The sequence below is a fragment of the Helicoverpa zea genome, chromosome 21 (genome assembly GCF_022581195.2).
Source record: "Helicoverpa zea isolate HzStark_Cry1AcR chromosome 21, ilHelZeax1.1, whole genome shotgun sequence".
NCBI lineage: Eukaryota > Metazoa > Arthropoda > Insecta > Lepidoptera > Noctuidae > Helicoverpa > Helicoverpa zea.
This window is the reverse complement of record NC_061472.1, coordinates 5,209,218-5,236,231: the sequence shown is the minus strand read 5'-3', so window position 1 is coordinate 5,236,231 and position 27,014 is coordinate 5,209,218. Positions and strand designations below refer to the sequence as shown.

At 37.8% G+C, this 27,014-nt stretch overlaps 3 protein-coding genes across 3 annotated transcripts; 1 reads left to right on the top strand and 2 right to left on the bottom strand.

Annotated features, from left to right (window-relative positions):
* The first annotated feature begins 842 nt into the window (after positions 1-842).
* On the top strand, positions 843-1,708 carry LOC124640626 (coiled-coil domain-containing protein 115). Its single transcript, XM_047178483.1, has 2 exons — positions 843-1,039; positions 1,137-1,708. The coding sequence occupies exons 1-2, from the start codon at positions 1,021-1,023 to the stop codon at positions 1,601-1,603; spliced, it is 486 nt and encodes a 161-aa protein (XP_047034439.1). The 5' UTR covers positions 843-1,020; the 3' UTR covers positions 1,604-1,708.
* On the bottom strand, positions 1,704-27,014 carry LOC124640625 (glycoprotein 3-alpha-L-fucosyltransferase A). The gene is made up of 8 exons (XM_047178482.1): positions 26,786-27,014; positions 11,474-11,747; positions 5,885-6,030; positions 5,518-5,758; positions 5,113-5,310; positions 4,647-4,879; positions 4,322-4,493; positions 1,704-4,136 (listed from the first exon to the last, which is right to left on the bottom strand). The coding sequence occupies exons 2-8, from the start codon at positions 11,642-11,644 to the stop codon at positions 3,960-3,962; spliced, it is 1,338 nt and encodes a 445-aa protein (XP_047034438.1). The 5' UTR covers positions 11,645-11,747; positions 26,786-27,014; the 3' UTR covers positions 1,704-3,959.
* On the bottom strand, positions 7,145-11,100 carry LOC124640624. The gene is made up of 2 exons (XM_047178481.1): positions 10,074-11,100; positions 7,145-7,284 (listed from the first exon to the last, which is right to left on the bottom strand). The coding sequence occupies exons 1-2, from the start codon at positions 10,909-10,911 to the stop codon at positions 7,271-7,273; spliced, it is 852 nt and encodes a 283-aa protein (XP_047034437.1). The 5' UTR covers positions 10,912-11,100; the 3' UTR covers positions 7,145-7,270.

The following is a 27,014-nucleotide window of genomic DNA, read 5'->3' as shown; positions in this document are numbered from 1 at the left end:
TAAAGTCCTACCCACCTTCCACGGAAATAGCGACATGCCGTCTGGTCTCTTGCCATCGTCGCGTGCCAAGCCATTTGGTTCGAGTACGGCTGGCACGCCGACGGCAACAAGAGCGCGACGGATTACGTCGTTTATGTTGGCATGTCGTGGTATGCGGCCGGCACTCCGGCTGCACGACAGGCCGTGGTGACCGAGGCTGTTGACAGCTTTCCCGCAGTGGCAGCGATGAGGAGAGCAGCATGGAGCACCTAGTCGGAGGCAAACGGCGAGTCTAAAGGTGGTGTCATCAAACATGGTGCCTGTGTTTGAGGACGGAAGTGCAAGAAGCCATAGACCCGACTCCCATTCACCCACAGCCAGTAGGCGCGCTCGCTCTGCAGAAGTAATTGACGTATCGATTAAACTTTTCCGTATTACTCTGCAGAGCGGCTCATCCCACTGTCTCTGGGAGGACAGGTTGGCGGGTAAGTCGGTGTTCGGGCATGCGACTTTCCAAGCATTTAAAGCCTCAGTCAGGCTTGGCACCTCAAAATTGACCAGTGTGGTGGGTAATATTTTCCTGATCAATTTCTCAGTGCCATGGACCGAGGAAATAAAGGCTGGTAAACTTACACTGGAAATTTTACGGACGCCAAGTCCTCCCATACGGATGGGAAGAGTCGCTTGAGACGCTTATTATATTAAGTGTCCATCTAAAGTCCTTCCCGTTTAGTTCTTATCCTCATGTAATAAAGGTACGGAACCTTTACTTTTTTGATTTATAAACATTACGATAAAACGGAGTGGGTGGACTAAAGTTTATGGTTAAGCATAGATAGTTGTAATCTAGAGAAGAAATCTTGTTTTTGGCGCACACATGAGAAATGTCAATATTGTCAATGGATGGATGGATTTATTGACAAATCATTTCACTGTTGTGAACAGTTGTGAATTGTTGAAATATTTTGTTTAGATTAAGAAAAACAGTTACAGTGTTGTGATTTTCATTTAATTCACATTAGCTAACAAGCAAACTTCATAATGCCCGAGCAGAAACAAGGTAACACAGTAATTAGTACCGTTTAAACCTTGTAAAGGGATGATAAAAGCTAAGGTTTTGTCTAGTAAAGAACTAACCATCCGTTTTTCTGACACAGATGCCCCTTCTGAGGCTGTAGCCAGTGAGTTGCTGGACAAAATCATTGTCAAGCAATTGCATTTGATGGAAGAAAAGATGCGTTGCGAATTGAACATAGAATCCAGTATCAAGAATGGCAGTATACATTTAGCGAAGTCTCGTTACATTATGGGCCAGAGTTCTGTAAGTACTGCAAGGCTTCCTACAGAGAGCAGCACAGATTTCTCAGCTTCCACTGTATGTGAGACTGTACAGGAAGATGGTGTAGAACAGATGAGAGTCGTGGAAAATGATGCAGATAACATGGTTAATCCTATCCGCTGGTTTGGTGTCTTAGTTCCACAGAATATGCATAAAGCTCAAAGTATATTTCAGAATACTATTAATTTTGTTGTTGAATGTGTTAATGTGCAATTGCAGTTGCAAAGGAATTCAAAACTAATAGAGATTTTGAAGCAGTATATTAATTTTGAGAAGTTGACATAAATAATTGTTATGTTATATTGAGGCAGTATTTATTTTGCATGTGCTCTAGACACAGGTATTATTGTTATTCCATTTTGTGATATAAATAAAACAAATCATGTTGAATTCATCATTTATTTATTTTCATTGGTGAAATGAACACTAGGTGTCATGTTGGTGGCTTAATTGTACTGCAATAAGCATTTAATTAAGTTAGTATTTGTTTAATCACAACATACTGAAAGGCCTTCAGAGTTAGATGTCCAATTAAAAGGTTTGTCATTAATTTAAACACGAATGGCACTTTCATTTTACACTGATAAACAATTATATGTATATATAAATATATAACATTAATATAAATTTATTGGTGTCTCATACACATAATCATTCGATCCAGTCATAGTAATTGCCCTTTCCTATTCATTTACTATGTTGTTTTATCTCGATAGTTTATCTAATAGCATTCCTTTTTACTATACAATGAATTGTCTATATCAGGGATGGCGAACCTTCATTGACTTACGTGCCAAATTAAATAAAAAACACAATGATAATTATTGAGGCGTGCCTGTAGGCAAATAGTTAACATGAAAAGGTAAAAGATTATGAAGAAAGGACTTGTTTTTTACTCGCACATTATGGATTTTTTACATATATAATTTCAATTGTGAAATAATGGCGTGCCCGAATTATTTAGCTTCGTGCCACCACGGGCACACGTGCCATTGGTTCGCCATCCCTGGTCTATATAATATTTGCTACATAAATATAACATAAAAATGTGTTACACAAAGTACGTGAACAATAGAAATGGAATGTTTTAATGGAGATAACATATTTAAACTGTTTTTTTTTAACCTATGATATTTAAATGCACAGTTAACGATAAAGTAGGTAGGCAATTGTTATCATACTGCATGGAGTCAACATTTCTTGAGATCTTAACATTTTTAACATTCAATTGTTAGTAAAGACATTGATACTTGATTATTTTTAAAACTAGATTTTTAGGAGATTGTGGGATTATCCTATGAAACAACAATGAGTCTGATACATTAAGGATTTATGGAGAGGAACACTTAAATAAGCTTTAAATGCAGGTTTCCTCAAAATTGATGTTAAAACCTACAAATTTATCAAGATTTTTCAGTCTCTGTAATGACAGCCAGGTTTTTAATTTTTTTGTAATACAATACTTAAATGTTTTATTTCTTCAGAGACCAGCATTAAATTATAACTGCAGACATTTTGTTTGTATTGGGCTTCTCTTAATTAAGATTGATTTACATTCTAAAAAAATAACATTTAAATATTACCAACACAACAACAGTTCATAAGTCATAACATACAGACCATTCAATCAATAATAATTAAATATGAATACTAGGTAAGTACCTTCAATAATTTAATAAATTGAAAAGACATCATAAAAATTTAACTTCTCTAAGAAGTGCAATAATCTAAATTATAAAATATGAAAACGTCATTACGAATTGTGCAAATTGTGCGCAAAAATCATGAAAGATTATTTTTGGTATTGTGCTGTCACAATGGCAACATGACTAGACTTATAGTTTGAGCTTTTTAACAAGCATGAAAACATGTATAATAATGATCAAATCGATAAAGAAAAATTTCATCAATCAAGTCTAGTCCAAAAACTTATAACTTTGCTTAAAACATAGAACATGGATATTATCCGTTTCACTACACATTGTGGTGTGATAGTTTCAACATTAAATATAAAATACCTACTAATCATGTATTAGTAAGTAAAAATATTTACAAAATTCAAATAATTTACAAAAGTATTTATAAAACAGCTAACATACAAAACAAAATTGTCTTAAACCTAATAAAATTCGTTAATAGACTGTAATAAAATAGTTTAAAAGTAGGTAGGTTAAGTAATTGAATACTATATACAATGGAATGTTTTATGCTTGACAAAGATTTTTTATTGCACATGATTTCTGATTGTAGAGGTCAGGTCTCGTTCACATCAATTTTCCACAGACCCACGTTGGGCGCCAACAACATCGAATTATATTTTATTCCTTAATCATTATATTATGCGCTTTCTACGCGCCTCACTATAACAAAAATATTATGGGGAAAACTCGTACACCGAACACCGGCAATCTAATAAAAATATAACAGAACTACTAACATTATCGTGTAGGTATACACTATGCTAATATGGACGAGATTACAAGTTTCGACTCGATTCGCGACACGATACAAATATTGACTAAATTGCATGGCGCCGGGGTTCAGCGACTGATGTTTGTTAAGATTCGTCGAACCTCTTGGATGAGGTGGGCTAGAAGCGATAAACCTAGAATTAGTGTGATCGCGATGTGTGTGTGCGCCCCTAGCCGTTGTCGCGGGTGTCTTTCTGCATGGTGCGCCACTCGGAGCGCGTGCAGGCGCCGTCGCGCCACCACGCCTGCACGTCGTCGTAGTGCGCGCTGCGCTGGCGCCGCTCGTTCGCGTGCACCATCGCGCACACGCGGCAGAAGAAGTACGTGTTTATGAACTCTCCTGTACCCTGATGAACAGAAGTTATGGAATGGTTATCATTTCAATAGCTCTACGACTACAATCTATTTACTCTATCGATCAACCTCCGTCCCGCACGTGTGTTTGAAAAGCAGTTCTGACACATACGTTTTGATATGGAGCTTCCATAAACAATTTAACTACACTACTCTGTTATGTACAGGTCCTTCTTACCTTCCACTTGAAGTAAGAATTATATAAATTATCGTCTTCATCAAGACGTCGTAGATACATGGCGAGCTCTTCGGGGCTGGCGAACTCTTCAACGTGGACGTATGAGTTGTGCGGGGCCAGGGCCGCGTACTCCGACGCACGGGCCCCCATCACTATTGGCAGTACGTTGTGTCTGCAACCAAGAAATTTCGTATTAACACATTTGACTCAAGCTGAAGACAAATAAATATAGAACATGCCACATGACAGCACTTTTAAGTACGAAAGACAAACTAATAGATGAATCAGGTGACAACTGAAACTGGTGATGAAAAGCAAAACTAACTGCAATCCGTTGACGAAGAACTTCTCAGTGACGTAATCACGGCAGTTGGAGTTCTCGAAGGCGAGGTAAAACTTGTAGTCTTTGTCGAGCATCTCGAGGCAGTTGGGGTCGGTGCGGGGGCAGTGATGCGCTCCGCAGGCGCCGTAGATATCCACCTGGATGTACTTGCTGAGCTGCCTCGCGTACTGCAGCCGTCGATTGCGAGCGTGACAGTTCGATACGAACCACGCCACCTGATAAAAAAGCTTCGGTGTTAATCTGTTCTTGAGATAGAAGATAGAGCTTCTTTGGACCTGCGAGTGACAGTTTTATTTTAGGTCAATCAGTCAGATCTGTTACATCAGCTGATGACCGTCTGATCGAATGACAACATTAAACTGTTTGCAACTCGGAAAATGAAGTCTTTCCCGTGGTTTCAAACTTCGCAATGCAAACTGCCCTACACTCTTGTATAAGTTATGTTTACCTTTTTAGTTTTATTAGCAGCAAAGTTCCTATCAAGATCTTTCTCGGTGATGAGGGGATCGTAGTAGACCCAGTGTTCGTAGGGCGCCACGATGTCTGAGTCCCGGCGGTAAGTGGATGTCCAGTTGAACACGTCCACTGATGACGGCCGCAGTGACGCCGTGTGGTACGGACATTCTAGGTAGTACAGGATCCAGATCTAGAATATAAAGAAGATATTCAGTGGCAATTATATGAGTAGGTTTCGGCGATTCGATGAAAAACCAAGTTTTCAAGATATGAAGATAGCTTAAATTGATCCGATCTTTCTTAGGATCAATAAGATGATGATTCCCAATCTACCCGTTCAAAAAAACAACTAGGTATAACGTTTTTTCAATAAAAATAGAAAATTTTATGTAATGACCTGTTTGGGTGAACGTTTTATATTGAACGGAGTGTGGTGATCTTTGTAGAGTATAGCGTCAGCCGAAGCGGCATCTCGGGCATCTGCAGTCAGAGTGCAGCGGTCTACAGGACACTTGTTCCGGATAAACTCAGTCCGACCTCCTGACACTCCCCACGCTCCTAATCCGTTTGCTAGCAAGATTTTCTTTATAGGCACATCTTCGTCTTTTGGTAGCGTATACATTAGTTGATTAACGACTCTGCAACAACAGAAAATTGAGTTAAGTAAAGTCTTATGCACTCCGAAGTACATACAATCGTTTCTCGACACAGCAAAGAGGACCACTGTTCTGTCAAGTAAAGCTAGTCCATGAACGAGTAGGTACCTGTCGTCCCCTGGTGAATCTTCAGGAAACAGCTTAGCCTCAGGGTCGTACTCCTTTGGACGATGTTCACCTCCACGCATGAACCACGGGAGCTTAGTAGTCTCGTCTTCATGACCTATTGCGTAGTCCGATTCCGTGATAGCGTTCTGAAATTAAATACAACAAACAACTGTCAAAAATGGAGCCATCAGCCAGCGTTTATATTTCTAACAGTCTAATGTCTGCGTTTTAGCAACAACGGCAACGTAAAATGAGCACAATCAGTTGTTTGTATCCCCTTTTGCCGGGCTGCAAAAAAGAGTTTTGCTTTTACAACTTTGTATACCAACAAGGAGGATTGCATGGTCCGCCACATTAGACAAACACAAAACAATGGTTCGTTCACTCAGTATTTAATCAAAATCGACCGTGATTGAAGAAAAACCCTGTAGTGATTCCAGCTTCCCCATTAATCAGGAACCCAGATCATAGGTATTTACTAGTCAGATGTTTGATGAAATGATAACAAGAGAATGACAGAAACCGTCACTCCTGAGAAATGTGAAGATAACCGTACACCTAAATGCACATGTTATGAGAAAGTAAAAGAATATTTAAACAATCTTACATTGTTGTTAGGTATGCGGACTGGGACGCGGATATAGGACACAAGTGAAACGGCCGGTGGTCGGTAGCGCACTGCTTTATTTACGGAAGCCGACGCGTGCATAGATACACAACATTCCTCCCTCTAGTTATTTGCATAACTTCTAACTCCTTAATAACTATAACAATAATAACTAAAAATACTTTTTATTACGCGTAGGGTTTTTGCGTAACACCATTCTGGGTGGGGTTTCTACTACACTGGTCGTTTCCGCTTCCTGAAAGTCCTCCTCCGGGCTACTCTGACTTCCATTCTCATCGTTCATCTCATCTTCCTCCCTTGGCTCGTACACTTCTTGCCTTCTATTTTCCCCCTGCCTGCCCTGAGATGCCAATGGATGAGGCGAGGATGCCGACCGAGTTGGTGATGGTGGCGATGGCAGAACCGACGGCGATGGCGGCAGCGACGATGGCGGCGGCGATGGCGACGGCGACGATGGCGGCGGCGATGGCGACGATGGCGGCGGTGACGGCGACGATGGCGGCGGCGACGGCGACGACCCAGGTAAGTTTACTTTAACATCTCGTCCCCCATTAATGGTTCCTTTGTAAAGCAACAGCTGATTTACATGTCTTTTATAACTTTCCGAACTACTAATGTCTTTCACTAAATACACTACTTTGCCTATTTTTTTTAATACTACGCCTTTACACCATGTATACTTTAAATTATTAATAAATTTCTTATATAAAACAATATCGTTTTCCTTAAAACTATTAATTTTAAGTTCTTTGGTCTGTTTAGTTGGCATACACTGTTGGTGTTTACTAAGGTTAGACATAGGCGATGACAAGGGTGCAGACGACGGAGGCTTGAGCAAGTCCAACCGCGTTCTCAACTTGTGACCGAAAACTAGTTGAGCAGGAGACAAACCCGTAGTGGAATGAACCGAATTCCTATAATCCATAAGGTATTTAAGTAACTTTTTTGATGTATCCTTCGTACTATTACTAGACAATAAACAAGACTTTATACCTTTTTTTACAATCTTTACAAAGCTTTCTGCCTGGCCGTTGCTAGGCGGATGATAAACCGGTGACGTGATATGCACTATTCCGTTAGTCGCGCAGAACAATTGAAACTCTTGTGAGCAAAATGCTGTGCCATTATCACTTACAATCGTTTTTGGAACACCGAACCTCGAAATTAACTCATGAAGTTTTCTGATTACCGCCGTTGAAGACGTGGCGGCATTCATCTCATATACTTCTAACCACTTAGAGTAAGCATCTACTGCCACTAAATAGACACAACCCCTTATCGGTCCCAAAAAATCTATATGAATCCTATCGAACGGGCTGGGTGGAGTGCTCCAATGCACTACAGTGGCGCGCGAGGGGGAAGCTCGTAATTGAATGCATATATCGCATAAATTTATCATTTTTTCTACCGCCTGATCAATCCCTGGAAACCAAAACCTTGATCGAGCTTCGGCCTTGGTTTTAACTATACCTAAGTGAGAAGAATGTAACTCTTTCAAAATTCGTTCATATAGCCCCGTTGGTATAACTATCTTATGACCCCGCATTACGCAACCATTCTCGTAAGATAATTGTGTCTTACATAAATAAAATGGCTTAAGACGACTGTCATTTTCCCTCGGTGGCCAACCATTTAAAATATAATTAATCACGCGTTTTAAAACATCGTCAGCTTTTGTTTCATCACGTAATTTATCTAGCGTTACGGGCATGCTACTATCTATAACAAAACAAACATAAGTCGCGCGGTCATATGCCACCTCGCAATCACAACACCGGCACTGTTCGGTACACGCGCACTCGTGGCGCGAGCGCGGTAGGCTAGAACGGGACAGGTAATCCGCGCTGTTGTCAACGCTGCGCACGTATTCAATTTTATAGTTATAACTACTTAAAAACAACGCGTACCTTTGCAATCTGTTTGCTGACATTTCGGGGATACCTTTATATGGACCAAAAATTGATAATAATGGTTTATGATCTGTTCTTAGAATGAAAGGATTGAATCTACCATAGAGGTACTGGTGGAATCGCCTCACGCCGTAAATAATGGCTGTAGCCTCCTTTTGAATTTGCGCATAACGTTTTTCCGCGGCATTCAACGTACGTGAAGCGAATGAAATAGGTCGTTCAACCCCGTCCTTGCCTATTTGTGATAAGATCGCTCCTAACCCGCTCGGAGAAGCATCCACTGTTAATATTAATTGCGAGTTTGGGTCATAATGAGCAAGTATTTGGTCCGACGTCATTAACTCCTTTATTTCCCTAAAAGCCGAGTCATGCCTACTAGTCCATTCCCACTTATTATCTTTTTTTAATAAGTCATATAATGGACTGAGAATGGTGGATGTATTAGGTATAAAATTCCTGTAGTAATTAATTAACCCTAAAAATGATTGCAACTGGCTGACATTTGTGGGCACCGGTGCCTCAATCATTGCTTTAATTTTCTCTGGTGATTTCTTAAGACCGTTTTTCGTAATAATATAACCTAGATAACTGACTTCGTCCTGAAAAAAACTACATTTTTCTTTCTGTAACGTTAATCCAGCATTTTGTAGACGCTTTAAAACCGCATTCAGATTTTCTAGGTGTTCCCGTCGGTTTTTACCCGTGACTAAAATATCGTCAAGCATACAGACAACTCCTTTTAACCCAGCTAAAACACTTTCCATGGCGCGTTGAAATATGGACGGCGCGCTAGCCAACCCGAAAACCAGACGCGTGAACCTATATAAACCACGGTTGGTATTGATGCATGTTAGGTTTTTTGATTCGTCATCTAATACAAATTGATTGTACGCCATTGATAAATCGAGTTTGCTATATTGTTCGCCGCCATGGATTTTTGAGAATAACTCATTCGTAGTGGGAAGTGGATACTGTTCGACAAGCAGCTGCTTGTTGATAGATACGGAATAGTCAGCGCACAGCCTGACTGTCCCGTTGCGCTTTAACACGGGAACTATCGGGGATGCGTATTCTGAGTACTCGACCGGTTCGAGAATACCTAAATCGACTAGTCTATCGATTTCTTCGTTAACCTTGTCTCGTAATGCGAATGCTACCGGCCGAGCTTTGCAGAAAACCGGTTTTGAACCTTCTTTCAGCGATAGTTTAATAACATATTTATTAAACGTTCCTAATTTAGATGAAAATAGGTCTGAATATTTTTTTTGTAATTCCTGCACGGAATCTTCTGACTTAACGTAATTTACTGGAGCGCCCGTCAACTGCAAATTGAATAAAGATATGAAATCCCGCCCCAGCAGCGGTGGGCCTCCGTCCCTGACCACGTAAAGCGCTATATTCCGTGTTTGTTCTGCATAGCTAATAGGTAAATTTAACGTACCTAAACATATAATTTTGCCACCGTTATAGGTCATTAGTTGTTTACGAGTACTTGCTAGTGGCACATTTTTAAAATGTGTCTCGTAGAACCCCTCCGACACTACCGTGACCGCGGACCCGCTATCTACTTGGAACTCAAACGGAATGTCATTTACAAAAATCGTTTCCACCATGGGTTCGCCTCTGAAGGAACGGATATAAAATAGCTCACCGTCATCATCTCCGTCACTTTCACCCTTGTCACCGTTTCCTACCACCACGTAGTTCACTTTCCCGCACATTTTACGTAAATGCCCTTTTACGTGACATTTCTTGCACACATAATTAGCGAATCTGCAATCTGCAGATTTGTGGTTAGAGAAACCGCACACACCACACTTTACTTTCCCTACACTAACACTTTTCTGAGCAATTTTGTAAAGCTGCTCCGTCGCCGTGGATATAGACGCCGCGGCAGCGTCAGGGGCCGCGCCAGCGGCGCCCGAGCCCGCGCCTGCGCCCGCACTTGCGGCGGCGGCGGCGCGGCCTCGGCTCAAATTCTCCGCCAACTCCACGACCTTAGCCAGTGTAAGGTCCGCCAGGTCCTTGGTATATATTTTTTCTTTTTCGCGACCGGGCAGCATACCCATTATAAATTTGTCGCGAAGTGCCTCTTCTACATTATGAAACTTGCACTTCTCCGTGAGCCCGCGCAATCTCGCGGCCCATTGAGAATACGTTTCTCCTGCTTGTTGGACTGCTATATAAAAATTGTGCCTTTCCCCAAACCCAACGCATTTTGGGGTGAAATGCTCGTCCAGCGCAGACAGGAGGTCTTCGTACGGCACGTTTTCTATGTCCTTGGGCCGCACCAAATCCGTAGTCAATTTATATGTGCCCTCAGTGAGTGCGCTAAGAAGGATGGCTTTTCTTTTCTTGCCCGACGCATCAGTTGTCTCGTTAATGTCGTTGGCGACAAAATATTGTCCTATACGGCTTTTGTATGTCCGCCATGTTTGAGAATTGTGGTCGAACGTACTTAATATGCCGAATTGCACATTATTCGCCATTTTCACTCACTTTATAATTGTAAACACTTTACAACACGTGGTTTATCCTTTTTACGCGCAGATATACGCTCGTCGCCAATGTTAGGTATGCGGACTGGGACGCGGATATAGGACACAAGTGAAACGGCCGGTGGTCGGTAGCGCACTGCTTTATTTACGGAAGCCGACGCGTGCATAGATACACAACAATTGTTAAATATTTACACTTCATTAACCGGTGTTCGTTATTGCAACGGTGGAGTGCATCTTGTTATTCCGTCTAGTTCCGATTCAGATTACGTTGGAGGCCACGAATTATTTGGTTGGTTTGGTTGGTTGGTTGGTTTGGCTGATAGCATCAACAACCAACATTCTCATTCACGAAACAACGCGATGGTTTAAATCGCTGGTAGGTAATATTGGACGATCAGAGAGATTAGATACCGTATGTCTCCCACCTTCAATCATTTCACAACGTACCTAAGTATGGGAAGCTAAATTTGAAGAAACTGGAACTTGCGCGTCGCCAAGTGTAGATTGAAAGTAGATTCCTATTAAATTCCTATTAATTTTGGTTGTTTACCTCAATGTGCAAGTCAACCCTTAGCGGTGGTGGGGGGGAGGGGCTCCGTGGCGCGGGTGCGAGGGCCGGCGGGCGCGGCAGCAGCAACAACAGCAGCGCCGTGAGTGCCAGGGGCACCAGCAGCGCTGCCCGGCGCAGGGCCCGCATCGCGCGCGCCGCCCGCACCCACATGCTGCGAGCGCCGGCTATCCTGCCCGGACCGCGAGCATGACCGCCCCTGCCGCCGCCTGCATCCCGGCCCCCCGCACTATCGTCTTCTGCTTACTTTTGACATCTGTAACCAAAGATAAATGCCATTTATTAGAAGTTCAGGACTGCAATACTAATGTTACCTACGTTAGCTTGCCTGTTAAGTGTTACTCATAGTACCTAGGTCCCTAGTGGAGGAAGTTATATTAATTACAACTGAATGAAAACTTTCAAACACAAAACCCTTTAGTACTTACCATACATTAACAGCTGCTCATTACACCAGTTAATTAAATGTAATTATTGCTTAACAATGACAATAATAAACACGATTATTCGTTAGATCATCATTAGACTGCCACGTCCATTCATTTGCTTTATTTTCGTGTATCATGAATGAATATATTGACACTTAAAGTAGGTATGTTTGCTTAGAATTTGTAAACCAACGTAAGCGACTTAAGATTTTCGATCATGCTGACTGTAGAGTTACTGATGAAGAGTACCCATAGGCATTCATCACATTCCAATTTTCAGTAATATCTCTATAAAAAGTGTATAATTAAAATTTTATAAAAATACATCAACAAAACATTATATTGATGACAAAATGATGCTGAAATGACTGATGTCAGAATTGGTAGGTTTTTAATTTTCGTCAACTTCGTATCATAGGTAATTTCTTAATTCTTGGAGGTCGTACCTATAAGAATAGTTTAATTTTAAATGACTTAGAACTGGGTAACACGCATGTTTTCTAGGACCTTTTTGTGATTTTCCCAGATGGGACATACTACTTCCATCCATCCATCCATTTCACAGCATTGCTCTCCATATGCATCGTGCTAGAATCTGGCTAACATTAACGAATCATAATACGGCCCGTGTGCTAATTAATTATAGCGACAGTTACCGAAAAGTGGAGCGCATAGTGGATTACTAGGTCAACGAACTTTGCACCAAGTCGGTAGTATGGAAATTAGGTGCGGCCGCCCAATATTATGTCTAGTCGCTCTACGTAATTAACTATCCAGACTTTCATAGTTTCCTATGGAACCCATAGAAAACTGAAAAGTAAGTAATAAGATCTATGATGGTAGGTACATTGGGAATTCATTCAACTAATTTATGTTATTGGCCCAAATAGGAACATATCGTTCATAAACTCGTTTAAAACTATATGGGCCAAAACCTGAGACAAAAATTCAATTTTCAATTGGAAAACCGCTATATAGTAGAAAGTTAAATAAGTCAGTATATGGAAATTACGTTTCTAAGCGATAATCACGTCGTCATTTCGTGTTTACAGATTCGTATTTTATTAGACCATCGGGCCCTTGTTAACGATAAATATATGACACATCGGTAGGTACTTAGGTATAATAAAGTTGATAGGTACTGTACATAAAAATAAACATCAACAAAGGGTGACTTTAATCGTATCTATAAATAACTCCCATTCAGCTGATTACGTTTTACGGTTGAAACGAGCAGGGTGATCGAAAGATGGGAAAAATAATGGCTTAGATAGAATTTTTCAAAACCTTTGTGGATAAATACCTAGAGATTTTTTTTATTCTCTCCAAGGTTTAATGAACTTCAGTCAAATCTATTTGTTATACCACGGCAGCTTCGGCAGCGCAAACGATGCTAATTCGATACCGTTCTATGACATTACGCTCGCGACGGTATCTTACGTGTTAAAAAGTAACGTTTTACTCGGAAATTATTTGTTTAACGGAGCCATGTGTTACACCTATTTGTAGGGATATTATAACTAACCGATTAGACCCTTTGTAGTAATCAATAGTACACTCATGACATACGATAGTTTACGATAACATGTGTAAGTACGTTGAACGCCCCCCAGATCCTGATCAACGGGCTTACAAACCTCACAAAAGCAAAGGTAAATTCCAGGGGCCCGATTCTCCTAATTTTACTTAAGCGCCACTCGATTCACGTTCGACTGCGATCCAATCCCGACTCGATTACGATTGAAACGTATGTGGTACTCCGCTATTTTTTCTTTGAAATAAACGTTTTTATCCTTTTCTGTCATTCAATAATGAATCATTTAGTCTGCAAATGATTAACTATTGCAATATGATTGTAGAGCAAACTACCGTATAGACCAAAATCACCAAAATAGCAGACCAATCGCAAACCAATCGAATGTCGTTGGAATACGATTGGTCTTATATTAGTAGCAGAATGCCCGATATGGTTAAAACTGCTATTGCGATCATATTGCGATTCGATTTCTATTCGATTTTGACAATATTAAGTTAGGAGAATCGGGCCCCAGTAGTGTGAGATCCAATTCCATAAAATTGAGCAAGACGGATCACGACAAGAGAGACAAATTATTGAAATATTCATAGAATACTTTGCGAATATCAAATTAGGTACTGATGCCATTCGGATCGTTATGAAGGGAAAATTCTAGGATGTTCCTCAACTTCGGCATTAAATGATTCGATTAGGTGATTTCAAAGAAGAAAATGGTAGTAAAATGTTAATGCCTTTTCTGATATTATTTATGTAGATAATTTTGTCTTTTATAGAGGAGATCGAGATAATAAGATCACAGTTATAAGAATAAGAATGAAGTTTTTGAAAGAAGCTGATTCCCACTTATTAGCCGATCCTTAGCTACCAATAAAATGGGTATAGGTAGGTACAGTCTTTTCTTCGTTCTTACCTAACAAATACGCCTAGGACCAGTTATATTCTATTTCCTCATTTCGATAAGAAGTAGGTAAAACTTAATTAAACAACGACATGATTAAGTGTTCGTCACCATGAAATGGAATTATGATGGAATACATTGTCACACGCGATAAGGTTCGGTCATCTATTGTGACAATCTGATATCGCTCCGTCAACTGTTTATGATTTTAAATTGGATTAAAAAGGGGTAATTTACCTATCTTGCGGTTTATGGTCCCAGTATTTACGAGAAAAGAAAAAGTATATTAGTGGAGGAAGGAGCTATAGGTAACACTCATTATGCTTAAAGATCATTTCCAACTGAAATTCTTAAAATATATTTATTCATTTGTGACATAAAACTTAAACATTAACTTTTGTAACGTGAACGTTGACTACCGACACTGCAGTAAATGTTTTTCAAACAAATCAATGAATGGCGATAAAGTTATGATTCTAAATTCCAATTTTATTTGGTGTCGACGGAGCGTTCTTCTTCGATACTCTTCGGTTTGCTGACATATCTATCACAAGTGACAATCTTTCTGGCCATTTCGACTTGCACACAATACATTCATTCCATTTTGATTTCATTTGGTAGGTGTTTAGATATCATTTATAACCAGAAAAAGCTTTATTAAAACGATAATTTGCACGAGCTCCCCTAATAGTTGAGTACCTATGTAGAATGTAGAATAGTTAAATATGAAGGTATCAAATGTTTTTCGTATAATCAAATAGTAACACAGTAAAATTCAACGGTATGAATATTTCCACTCTGAAAGTAAGTACTACATTTTCCGTTATCCATGCAAATAAAACAATAGATTCCGACTGTTTTATTACAAAATACTTGTAAACCATGTGTGACATTGCGGTCAGCTGAAACAGGACAAAAGCACTGTTGCAGTTACTAGAACGCTTTTCTCTTATGTCATAATAATTGAATGTAATTATGTATGTGAATGCATTGATTTGATAATTAAAATGTTTCTTATTTGTACAAGATGGCGGTTTTAAGCCTGCTTTTTACAAGCTTTTATTTTTCATTGTAAGTAAGATGATTAAAATTGATCTTTTAGGTAGGTATTTCAAATTATTTAAGGTGAGTTTCAGGTATTTACAATGACGTATTGTTAAAAGACCAAAGGGATTTAAGTAAATAGGTAGGTATCTAATAAATAGCTATAGATAAGACTTCTATATAATTTATTCTAAAATATACTTACCAATATTTTTACTTTTAAAAATAGGCGAAAAATACTCAGAGAGGACCAGTGGCCGCGTGGGCAGACTGACGTGGGCGGACTGATATGGGGTATTTCTAAGCTAAAAAATATAAAAATTAGTGGGCTAATGAACAAGGAAAACCAATCGACACTAAGTACGTAGGTTTAAGTAACTTAATTATATCGCTCATCGCTAAAACATATTTTTTGCGAAGATTATTAAGTAGCCTAACTATTTTTTACACCACTTTCTTATCTGAAGCAAAACCATAGAATTAGAATATTTCAATTTTAATGACATTCTTGAGTTTTATTGGCATGCTTAAGAATATTGCTGGAAATGTAAAAAGACATTAAAAAAATATCTTTAGCGACATACTTTTTACGTTGCCTCGATAAATAAGCAACGTACAATTTTCGAAGAATTCGATGCCTCAATTACGGCCAGTTTCTTCATCAAAAGTAAAAGTCAAAGTAATGTCTAAAGTAAAAGTAACGGTCAATTCGTTTTTTCAAGGCTAAAGTGACAGCAAAACTAATAGAAAAAATGAATTTGACCGTTACTTTTACTTTTGATGAAGAAACTGGCTGTTAGAGATAAAACTTGTTAACAATATTTGTAATGGATGGATTACAAAGTAAGGTAATTTTTATGCTTATTTATCTCTCGTGATGCTCGTAAACTGTATTGCTATAATTATGCCATTTTATATCTATGGTCACATGAAGTGCCATTACAAATGAGCAAATACGCATGAGATATAATTTTATGACTTCAAAATTGACGAAAAGTTTAACGTTTTAAGCGTTTTAAGTACTATGTCAAGCGACGATTAAATAGAATGAGCATTATCTAAGCCTGTAAGCCGATAAAAGTAGTTAATCAGAGGTAATCTAAACGTCTTTTATGAACGGGATTTGTCATAAAAAACTGACACTGACATACAAAATATGGTAGCAATATGAATTTGTGGGTTAGACAAATTGTCTTACCCAATCTCCTTTGGTATTTTTTATGTCAAAGTCGGAAAGGAGACGAGTTGTGATCGGCACTGCTTACTTTAAATTGGTTTTGTCGCAGCCCAATGTACTGGTACTCATCTAAATAGTGTTTAATTATGAAAAAGCGATATTTTAAAACACGTGGGTATAATATCTAAACAGAAGAACGCTTTATACTAAAATACCGAAACTCTTAACATTGCCATCAATCATCAGTATAGTAGAGCAGGTGAAAATTTTATCAAATACGCATAGTTTTTCAAAAATGTTTTGATCTAACAAAAAGGTACATTAATCATTAATTAAGACTGCATTAGCAGTTTTCTGAAAATCACTTCAACAACTTTTCAAAACACCGACGAACTTTCTGCCAGCAATTAGTCCAAAACAAGGTTTAACCAATTTCTTAGCAATTGTACAAAATTTAAATTTAGAATACACTCTCGCGCATGCTTGGCTAACCCTTTTGATGCTAGAAACATACTACAATCATTAAAACCATTTGAAATACACGTAAAGCCCTTAAAACTAAGATTTCGCATAGGTGCCCGCTTTTTTTGCAAAAGAGTGTATATTTTTAATTTCAAAAGAGATTTGTGAGAGAAGCGGAGGAACTAATGACTTATTTAAACTGTTCTAATTGGGCTCACCCAAATTACTCCAAAATAACTAAGTATTCAAATTTTCTTTAAATATCACCGTTTAAAAAAAGAACTTATTCCCTTAAGTCATAATTAACTAAGTGGGACAAGGCATAGTATGTAGGTACCTACCTACGTAGTTAAGCAAGTATTTACTGTGGTTAAGCACTTACTGGTGAAATAATAAGTACAAAATAAGGATAAATTACGTAAAAATAATCCCGATTAGGTATCTATAAATAATAACCCAATATCCTTCCTATTTATATGTTATACAATAAATCATTTTCCTGTAACCGCCACTGAAATAATTTGCAAACAAGTGAAGATCATTATTTAAATTAATTGGTAGGTTCGACTGCCATTCATACTTAAGTATATCGTTATGGATACTATAGCTAGGTACCTATTATACATATGAATAGGTAAGTAGGTACATGGTACAAATAAGTACCGCGATATACAGATAGTGTCGCGCGAGCCGTGTGTTGTTGTTAAATGATAAAATGACTGGTGAAAGCCAGACGACCTCATATGCGTAACATTACATGCACACATTATGCTATCCCGATAATACAAAACCGAACATTTACAGTTAATCTATGAGATGTTGCGTAAATTGAAATTATCTTCACGTATTTTGGTTAACTTTCAAAATACCGATGGAAAATCAGAAGTACGTAAAAAGAAAATTTGACAAAACTAGGGGAGTTTTCGCCTAGGTACTTAGGTACCTACCTATGAGTAGGTGAAAGTAACTCTGCATATCTGTAGCGCTTTCACGCCAAAACTACAAACCGATCTAGATTCTCGAAGGACATATAGGCTAGGGTGCGAGAAGTAGTTTATTAGGTGGAACCACGAGGAACAGGCAGTTAGATTATAAAAGTTAGAGAAGCCTAATGTGGATGAAAATCAGTTTCCTATAATTTCTATAGAAACCGCCAACCACATGTAACAAGCTCTACCGTTGCAGACAATAGTTTTTAAATAGGATACGTTAGTAGGTACAATTTTAATGCGTTTTTTCACATCCGGTGCAAAATGCCACATTATGATATTTAAATTCAACACGGAGTATTTTGTACGGCAATTCAGATTTGTCGATTTACGAGCAATTAGTTATTGTGTAAATGTCCGCGTGCATATTTTTATATAGGTAGGTATGCTTTAGCATATTTTGCGATTGTAAAGTGTGAAGTAATTAATTTGGTCAACATGTGTTCGAGAGAAATCCATTTTATTACGTTTCTATAGTAGGTACCTATTGCCATAAAATTGTGGTACATGCATATAGTATTTTATTTTCCCCATCGGATGGTCCAAACGTTTGTTGAAAAGTTGCATTTCAAAACAGGTTTATAAATATTAAATCATATGAAACTCTGGTTTTACATCTTATTACCACTTATGACGATATTCTCAAGGAGATCAAATCATTTTGTTATCAACCTGTGCCAATTGAGATAATCCAACCTCTTATTGAAGTGCTTAACTCACATATCTAATCATAGCGTTAAACTTTATAAGAAACAATTAAGCATACCATAGATAGAGCACAATTTGCAAATGTCTTTCTTTGATACATTTACGAAGACATCATACTTTTACTTTAACCTAAATCGGCAAATATACAACGAAAATCTTTGACTTGATCAATATAACCGCCATGCGACAACGGTGGCATTGACATCTGTAGAAAACTAGGCCTATAGGTCGAAGTCTAGCACAAAGGATGTGGGCTAGCTGATCTACGACTTTTTCGTAATGATGCACAGCCATGGTGGCTGAGGAAACTGGAACAAATCAGTGTGAGCGTCGCACTCTCCCCATTGTCTTTAGTGCGCTTGCAAATGATTCCTCTCTATTGTGACCGAACACTGTCACATAAACACATCGTAGAGGTAGGTATAATTTATTTAATTTTACAGCTATAGTTTTCATTTTACTTTAGGATAGTGAGCCATTGTTTAACTGGGTTGAGGAGGTCAGATAGGCTGTCGCTTCTTGTAAAGCACTGGTACTCAGCTGAATCCGGTTAGACTGGAAGCCGACCCCAACATAGTTTGGGAAAAGGCTCGGAGGATGGAGTGTGCCATTGTTTAATTTTCTTTTAAAATTTCCATTAATTGACCTACTTACCTGTCTACTTGGTTCTTCTATGTCCGTTCCTGTTCTAAAAGCATTCGCGGCGATCACTAGCGAAAGGCGACATCTAAATTATCCACTTAGCTATTGCGTTAATGTTATAAATGTGTTTTAAAAGCGGACTTACGCGGTCAGCTACTCCAGTTCAGCGGGTTCGATGTCCAGCCTATAAATATTTATTTCGATTGTGGAAATGTAAGTAACTGCATTAGATATCTGGGGCCCGATTCTCCTAAGTTAATAATGTCAAAATCGAATAGAAATTGAATCGCAATATGATCGCAATAGCAGTTTTAACCAAATCGGGCATTCTGCTACTAATAAAAGACCAATCGTAGGTATTCGATTGGTCTGCTATTTTGGTGATTTTGGTCTATACGGTAGTTTGCTCTACAATCATATTGCAATCGTAAATCATTTGCAGACAAAATGAGTCATTATTGAATGACAGAAAAGGATAAAAACGTTTATTTCAAAGAAAAAATTGCGGAATGCCACATACGCTTCAATCGTAATCGAGTCGGGATTGGATTTCAGTCGAATCGAGTCGAACGTGAATCGTATGCCGCTTAAGTAAAATTAGGAGAATCGGGGCCCTGTAGGCCACGTTTCTGATACGATCAGAACTTATGACAGATTGCCCAGACAACAATAACGGTTTGTTTATTGTTTCATCGTCATATAGAGAACGCGATGACCCTTAATCGAGGCCATTTGCGGTTTGAGGATTCTGTTTTTAGGTTTCTTGCTCAGCAATTTATGTCTTCATCGCCATCATCGAAGATTCTTATGAAAACCCTATGATTAAAGAAAGTTATAATATGTCGCTCGTTCTCTCTCGTAAGTATCTGAGAATGGGGGTGTATGCTTTGTGATACAATAATAATCAATGTAAAAAATATGCTCTCACTCGCTTCTTATCAAGAATGCCTTGTATCTTGTAAGACAATCCTCAGTCATGTGCGTATGCGCTATTCGTCTTAACACAATAGTATTCGTGTCCGATTGGAAGTTTGTTCGTAAACGTGTCATCTGTTTTTCATAACATCCCAGCGTTAATTCGTTTTGAGATAGGCGTGAAAACCATTTCTTAAACATAATACGAGGTGCATAAACTTATATCAAGATTGTATTTTATACCTTTTTATTATGTTACCTACAGTCATTGCCAGCAAAAGTCAAAGGAGATTGGGCAAGAATGTATGAAGTTTGGTCCAAATGTCCACCACGAACGAGACCTATATAATTAAATAGTCCACTTAATTTAGAGTAACTTTCACTAAGAAAGTAAAAAAAAACAATGCCAAAAAAAAGTTATAGCCAAAAATATATTCTTAATTTTCGGTAGTTTTTGTATGTTATAATTATTATTTTTTATTTTATTCCACTTCCATTTCCGCACTTTATCTAAAACTAAGATGAGTAAGACACATTTGCATATAAACAGCCCATTATTTTGCCCGATGGATGTACAAATCACTAACCAATTGAGGCGCCAAAAGTGCTTGAATATACTGAGCGGTGCCTGGATCTAAGAAAGTTCGATGTAACTGGTGGTGTCTTCTCTCTAATAATGAACAATTCTATTTTGTCAGAAGTTACAGAAAGTACGAAGTCGAACATCACGAAAAGTAATTGAAAAAATTAAATAGAAAAAATCTATAAAATGTTTTATTTGATTTTGCTGTAACTGTTTTTGAGGCATTATATGTTTTTTTACTTTCATAAAAAAAACTGTTCTATATTTAACGGGCTATCTATCCATATAGGTCTCGTTCGTGGTGGACATTTGGACCGGAATCGCCCATTGTCCTTTTAAATTATTTTTTGTTTACATAGCATGTTTTACTATAGTAATTTTACAGGATGTGTAGACACACAGGACACTCAAATACCGATGTTACCATCAACATTTCATCGTTATAACAGTAAAGGTACGTATATGATGAGATATATACCCTCTTGTTTATTTGCATAAACTTTAAATAAGCAAATAATTTTCAGTTATCTACGGAGTTTTTCCGATGTCCCACATCATCCTATTCAATCTTCTTTAATATAAACAAGTAGGGATATTACGGCTTCCCTCATTCAATTATTGATTGTTTTCTTCAGTTTCAGTAGATATTTACTCTCATACCATTCTTGGGTTACGTCACAATTTCACAGAACCGATGGAAAGCAATTAAAAATTTAAGATGAGAGTGCGGCTGAAAGACTTCCGTGTGTTTCCAAAGAATTGAAAACATTTCGACCAAGGAAACGATGGATGGACCATGCGAAAGTCGATATGACTGCAAAATATTGTTACTTGTGAGATGGTACCTAAATAAAAGCGTATGGACATGTGAAAATATGCTGTGTCGACCCCAAATAAAACTGTGATAAGGGTAGGAGGATGGATGTGTCTCTTTTAAAAAGTTTTGAACTCGCCACAGCAGTGTTTCAGTTGATAATCGGTCCATATGAGATCACATTAAAAGAGTTCTGCATCAAAATAAACTTAGCCGTCTTTGGGACTTGGGCCATCTTGTCACAGCTAAGCAGACTATCTGAGCTATACATAGGGCAGAACATAGCTGTACTATATAGGTAGATTCGTATTAAGTAATTGTTTACAGTACCGCACATTATGTTTGAAAATATTTGGTCGATAATGTTTTGATTAGCTCGCTCTACAGATGATAGTACACCTTTCTCTTTCTCAATACAAGTACTATAACTATTTTCAAATAAACCCCGTCAGTTACCTATGCACTCTCTTCAGTTTCAATGAAATACAATTCTTGGGATTGGCATTAAGTTCATCGATTTAATATGTTTTCTTCTATAGAACGTGGACGTGGAAAACAAATATCAAGCTTGATTGAGAGAGCAATTAAATAAGAACAACTTTGTTCTAACAATACCTACTGAATAATATCTACGACAATGTTAACAAAACGTGGTAGTCGTGAGCATTAAAAATGTTATGTTCTCCTGAAGGAAAAATGGCGTAGCAGATAGTCTTCACTACGCGGCCTTACGGGAAAGAGGCCGGAAACTCTGCACTCGGCAATAATTGCCAGTCGGGTATTTTACTAGGCAGGTAAAAATATGTTGATATAATAAATAACATCTTCGAGTAAACCGTTGCGGCGAGGTTGCCTACAGTTTATCGATTTCTTATCGTTACACCAGCGTTAATTTCATTTCATAGAAAATTTAAATTAAGTTGTTGCATGACCGATCGACTACGGTACTTTGGTTATATAGTATAGTATCCCGAATAAAAGATTTTTGTAAACTTGATAAGTGTTTTTTATAACAATTGGCAATATTAACTTAAAGAACATTTTGTGAAAAGGCATTAAATACAACGGCGAATTACTTGCTCTACCTATTGGACTCTGTTATTTAAAACATAGATCCATTCGTCCTAGACACTTATAAAAACTAGACTTTATTATTACGAAAAGTACTTATTTTTGCTCTCCTACTGTTGTGTTATCCCTTAAACTAATAGCCCGTTATCGATTTATTACTTGCGAATGAAAAATTTCACGCTTTACCTATCACATATTTCACCATATAAAACCTTTCGGGAAATTACAAAATCAATCAGCAGCTTAGAAATAGCCTGGGTGAGAGTGTGCAATAGTTAAATATTTACCTGGCAAGTAGGAATAAACATAAGAAGGTACCTACTATCGATCCTTGTGCAGAATTGTTTACATATTTCGCCATTGGCATTGGATCCTTGAAGTACCTCTAAAGAGCTATCGATAGTCTTTATCAGCAATCTTTATTTCACACTTAGAACTACTTGATAGGCATTGATTATTTAATACTAGCTTTCCGCCCGCGGCTTCGCCCGCGTGGAATTCGGTTATATTGCGGTATAAATCACAACTATAAGAAAACTTCTCATTCCCACGGAAAAATCTAAGAAGCGCGATGTAACGCTGGATACGATTAGTTGTTAAACCAAAACTGAATGGTACACTATATTATACGTTTTCCCGTGGAGCAAAAACATGCAGATTTTGGGCACTGGAAACCCGGGAACACGCTACATAGAGCTGACCATGCGAAAAACAATGTTTTTCTAAGTGTACTCCAGCAACCCTTAGAGTTTGGCCTTGTGCTTTATTAATGGTCATTGCAAATGAAACCCTTATAGGAAATTGTAGTCTTTTAAATTGAAATGGGAGCTCTGTTGGAATAATCGGAATCCGAGGAATGAGTACACTTTCACCCTTTGCTGCGCCAGTTAAAATAGTGGCTGTAATAATGTTCCACCCAAGCTGAGTGACACGCAGCCTGGTACCATTACACAGTCTAGGGGCATCGAGATTACGCATGAGCATCACCGGAACACCTACTTTTAGTTTTGTTTCGTTTGCAATATATTACCTTGTTTTAAACGACACACAGCGCCATCTACAATCCATCCATCAAGCAAACAATATTTTTGTTTTCCCTCGGGAATATCTATTTTTTTCGGGATAAAAAGTACCCTATTATTTATTCCGGACTTCTAACTTTACGTCCGCAAAATTTCAAAGCAATCGGTTCAGTAGTTACGGCGTGAAAGCGGAACAAACAAACAAACAAACAAACAAACTCACTTTCCGATTTATAATATTAGTAAGGATGACTTAGTTTCTGCCACCGGTTTCACCCGCGACCCACGGGAATATAGCTTCTTGCACCTGGATAAACAGCTAAATCGGTTATCTAACGTTGATATTTTTGAATTGCGATTAGCGCGTATTAAAGGAAACAAATTATTCAACTTTATAAGTAAGTAATATGTAGCAGGATGTAACTTATAGTATTCCGAATTGCAGTCCTTGAATCATTCATCCATTTCCTAAAAACTAACATTATTATTTTTAGGTACAGATGTTTCGCATTCCTCGAATGTTCAACACATGTGGATTCACGCCATAGTATAACGGTTTATAATATAAAAATTTCAATACCTAGGGCTCATTGTAGGTACGAAATGTTACCCAATGGGTAATACGGGACCCTATTGTTTTCGCTCCTCTGTCACCAGGCTATCTCATGAACCGTGATAGTAAGAGAGCTGAAATTTTCACAGATGATGTATTTTTTTTGCCGCTATAACAACAAATACTGAAAACTAGAATTAAATTAATATTTTGGGGGGCTCCCATACAACAAACGTGATTTTTGTCCGTTTTATAAATAATGGTAGGGCCCTTCGTGCGCGATTCCGACTCACAATTAGCCGGTTTTTTTCATACATAGGTAGTTACTTACATGCCTAGTAATTAAAAACTTTTCTATTAACGTTTATAAGAATTTTTATTGCGTAGTTTGTTTTGATTGAATATCAAACAGGCAGGACATGACGAAATTCCTTTTTCAGTCACGGAATTGTAAAAAAAATTATATCAGTCACAATGAAACAAAATCCAATCGTTGTTTACTGTAACTGAACCTATCACTCAATATGATAAAAATAACATTATGAAGTTGAATTGACGTGTAAGTACCAATATTATCTTGTAGTGTAGGTACAAGTACCTACTTACATAAGTACCAGCCCATAGAGTATACCTAGGTACCTAAGATATGGAGATAAAACCTCGATCTATAGACAAATCGCCATGAAAGAAACAAGGGAGCAATCTAATCTGAGGGCACGGCAGTGCCCTCGCCAAGACTCGAGCAAAGCGGGCACGGCCGTACCATCTTTTCTCGAAGCGTTTCGTAGCTATTTCAACCCCCTGTATCTTCCATGTGGACAAAGCTAGGAGTTTAGGTTGATGACGAAGAGTAAGTATTAGAACAAGCTCAGTCTTAAAATTACAAGACATTTGAATAAATAGTTTACGAGTTATGAGCGATCAAAGTTACACCATTTTGTCACTCACTGACTCACTGACCGATCATCAAAAGTCTAAGGTACTTCTAGCAAACTTAGAACCTTAAAATTTGGCACCAAGATAGGTTATTAGCTACATATAAAGGGAAAATTATAGAAACCTTAAAACTTAATAAAAAATAGGAAACAAATTTATATTTGCGGTTTTTCAAGACCATTGTGTATGAATTTTAACTGCATTGATAACTTTGTTATTTATTTATATACAAAATGTTACTACTTGTTTATAGTTACATAGTGTGGTATATTGTTATTATGTATTAAATACGACCAAGTCAATATAATTGTAATGTGAACAAAACTATTGATATAGTCACAAAATATTCATTTATTATTACAAATAAAGTTGAACAGGACTTGGCTTCTATGCGATCTCAAAACTTTTTACGGTGGAAGAATTGCGTAGAGGCTTGGCTTTTTTTTACATTTAATGTTTTTGGTGGGATTTGAATTGTTTAGAATTTCAAATGATATTTCAAACTTAGGGATTTTTTGGTGATATCTTACATACCTATATAATAGTTTTTTTTTTTAATGTATTTCAATGTTTGATAGCCCATTTATCGAGGATGGTTACTTTTAAATCCGGATGATCGAAGTAGTGTTTTTGAGACCCCACTGAAACCGCGGGTGGAAGATTGCGCAGTTTTTTTGTTGGTGCATGTAGGTACATTTACTCTGTTAACTGTCCAATTATTTATCATAATTATAATCTACGTTGTCAGCTGGACATCCGACCTCTGTGCCTCGATTATGACCCTTGCTGTCATATAAAAGTTATCAGCTAATTGCATTGCACATCACAGTGCGTTTTCATTATTCACTGAAGCTGAAAATTCTGAGCTTTTTAGGACCATACCATGTGTGGTAAATTAATAGGTGCCTATATATATCTGTCTACATGAGCAATTTTTATTTGCAAATCTTTACATGCATAAATATTCCTACAATTAATTAAAAAACGTTAACGAGAAAGCAACGGATGACGGGCGTTAAATTTTTATGAATTCATTGTTCAACAACGTTCAGGTTTTCTTACAAAAACAGCGTGATTGTTTAGAAATTTTAAAAATTTAGAAAATTATGTGCAAGTTGTACTTAACTAAGCAAAACTTACGTAACCCGAGTGGCCTTAGCAGTCCAGCTTTTAAAAAACCTTCCCGATAGCTACCATAATTGCATCTAAGCTCTATGAAATAAGTATATATCATGTTAATAAGATAAACTTCACTTATTAACTAACATTTAGTACCTACTACTTAACGCTTAAGATTTTCCAATAATCATTTAAATAATTTTGAAAAGAGTACGAACATTGTTTTTCATCGAAAAATGAACCACTTTATCATTTTCAACCGTGAAAACCTGTCTTTCAGAATCCACTAATACTGTCGCAGGAACTGTGTTGTTATTTATACAAATAGATAATGAATTGTATTGAATAGATTCCGTATAGTAAATATAGTTACATATATTACAATATATTACTTACATGAAAAAACGTGTGTTGTACAGTTCACTGATAAACTGATAACGTGGTGCACTGTTCTACGGGTGTCGACGAGCGTTGATTTGAAATAAATTCACGTAAGTATTGAGGAGGTTGCACTATAAACTATGGCACAGTTTTGTGAGGGAGTTATCAGGGTGGTCGTCGGTTTACGCGTCGATATTTTGTTCAGGAGCGAGTGGCGCGCGCTCTACGGCTTCTAGCGGGTTAT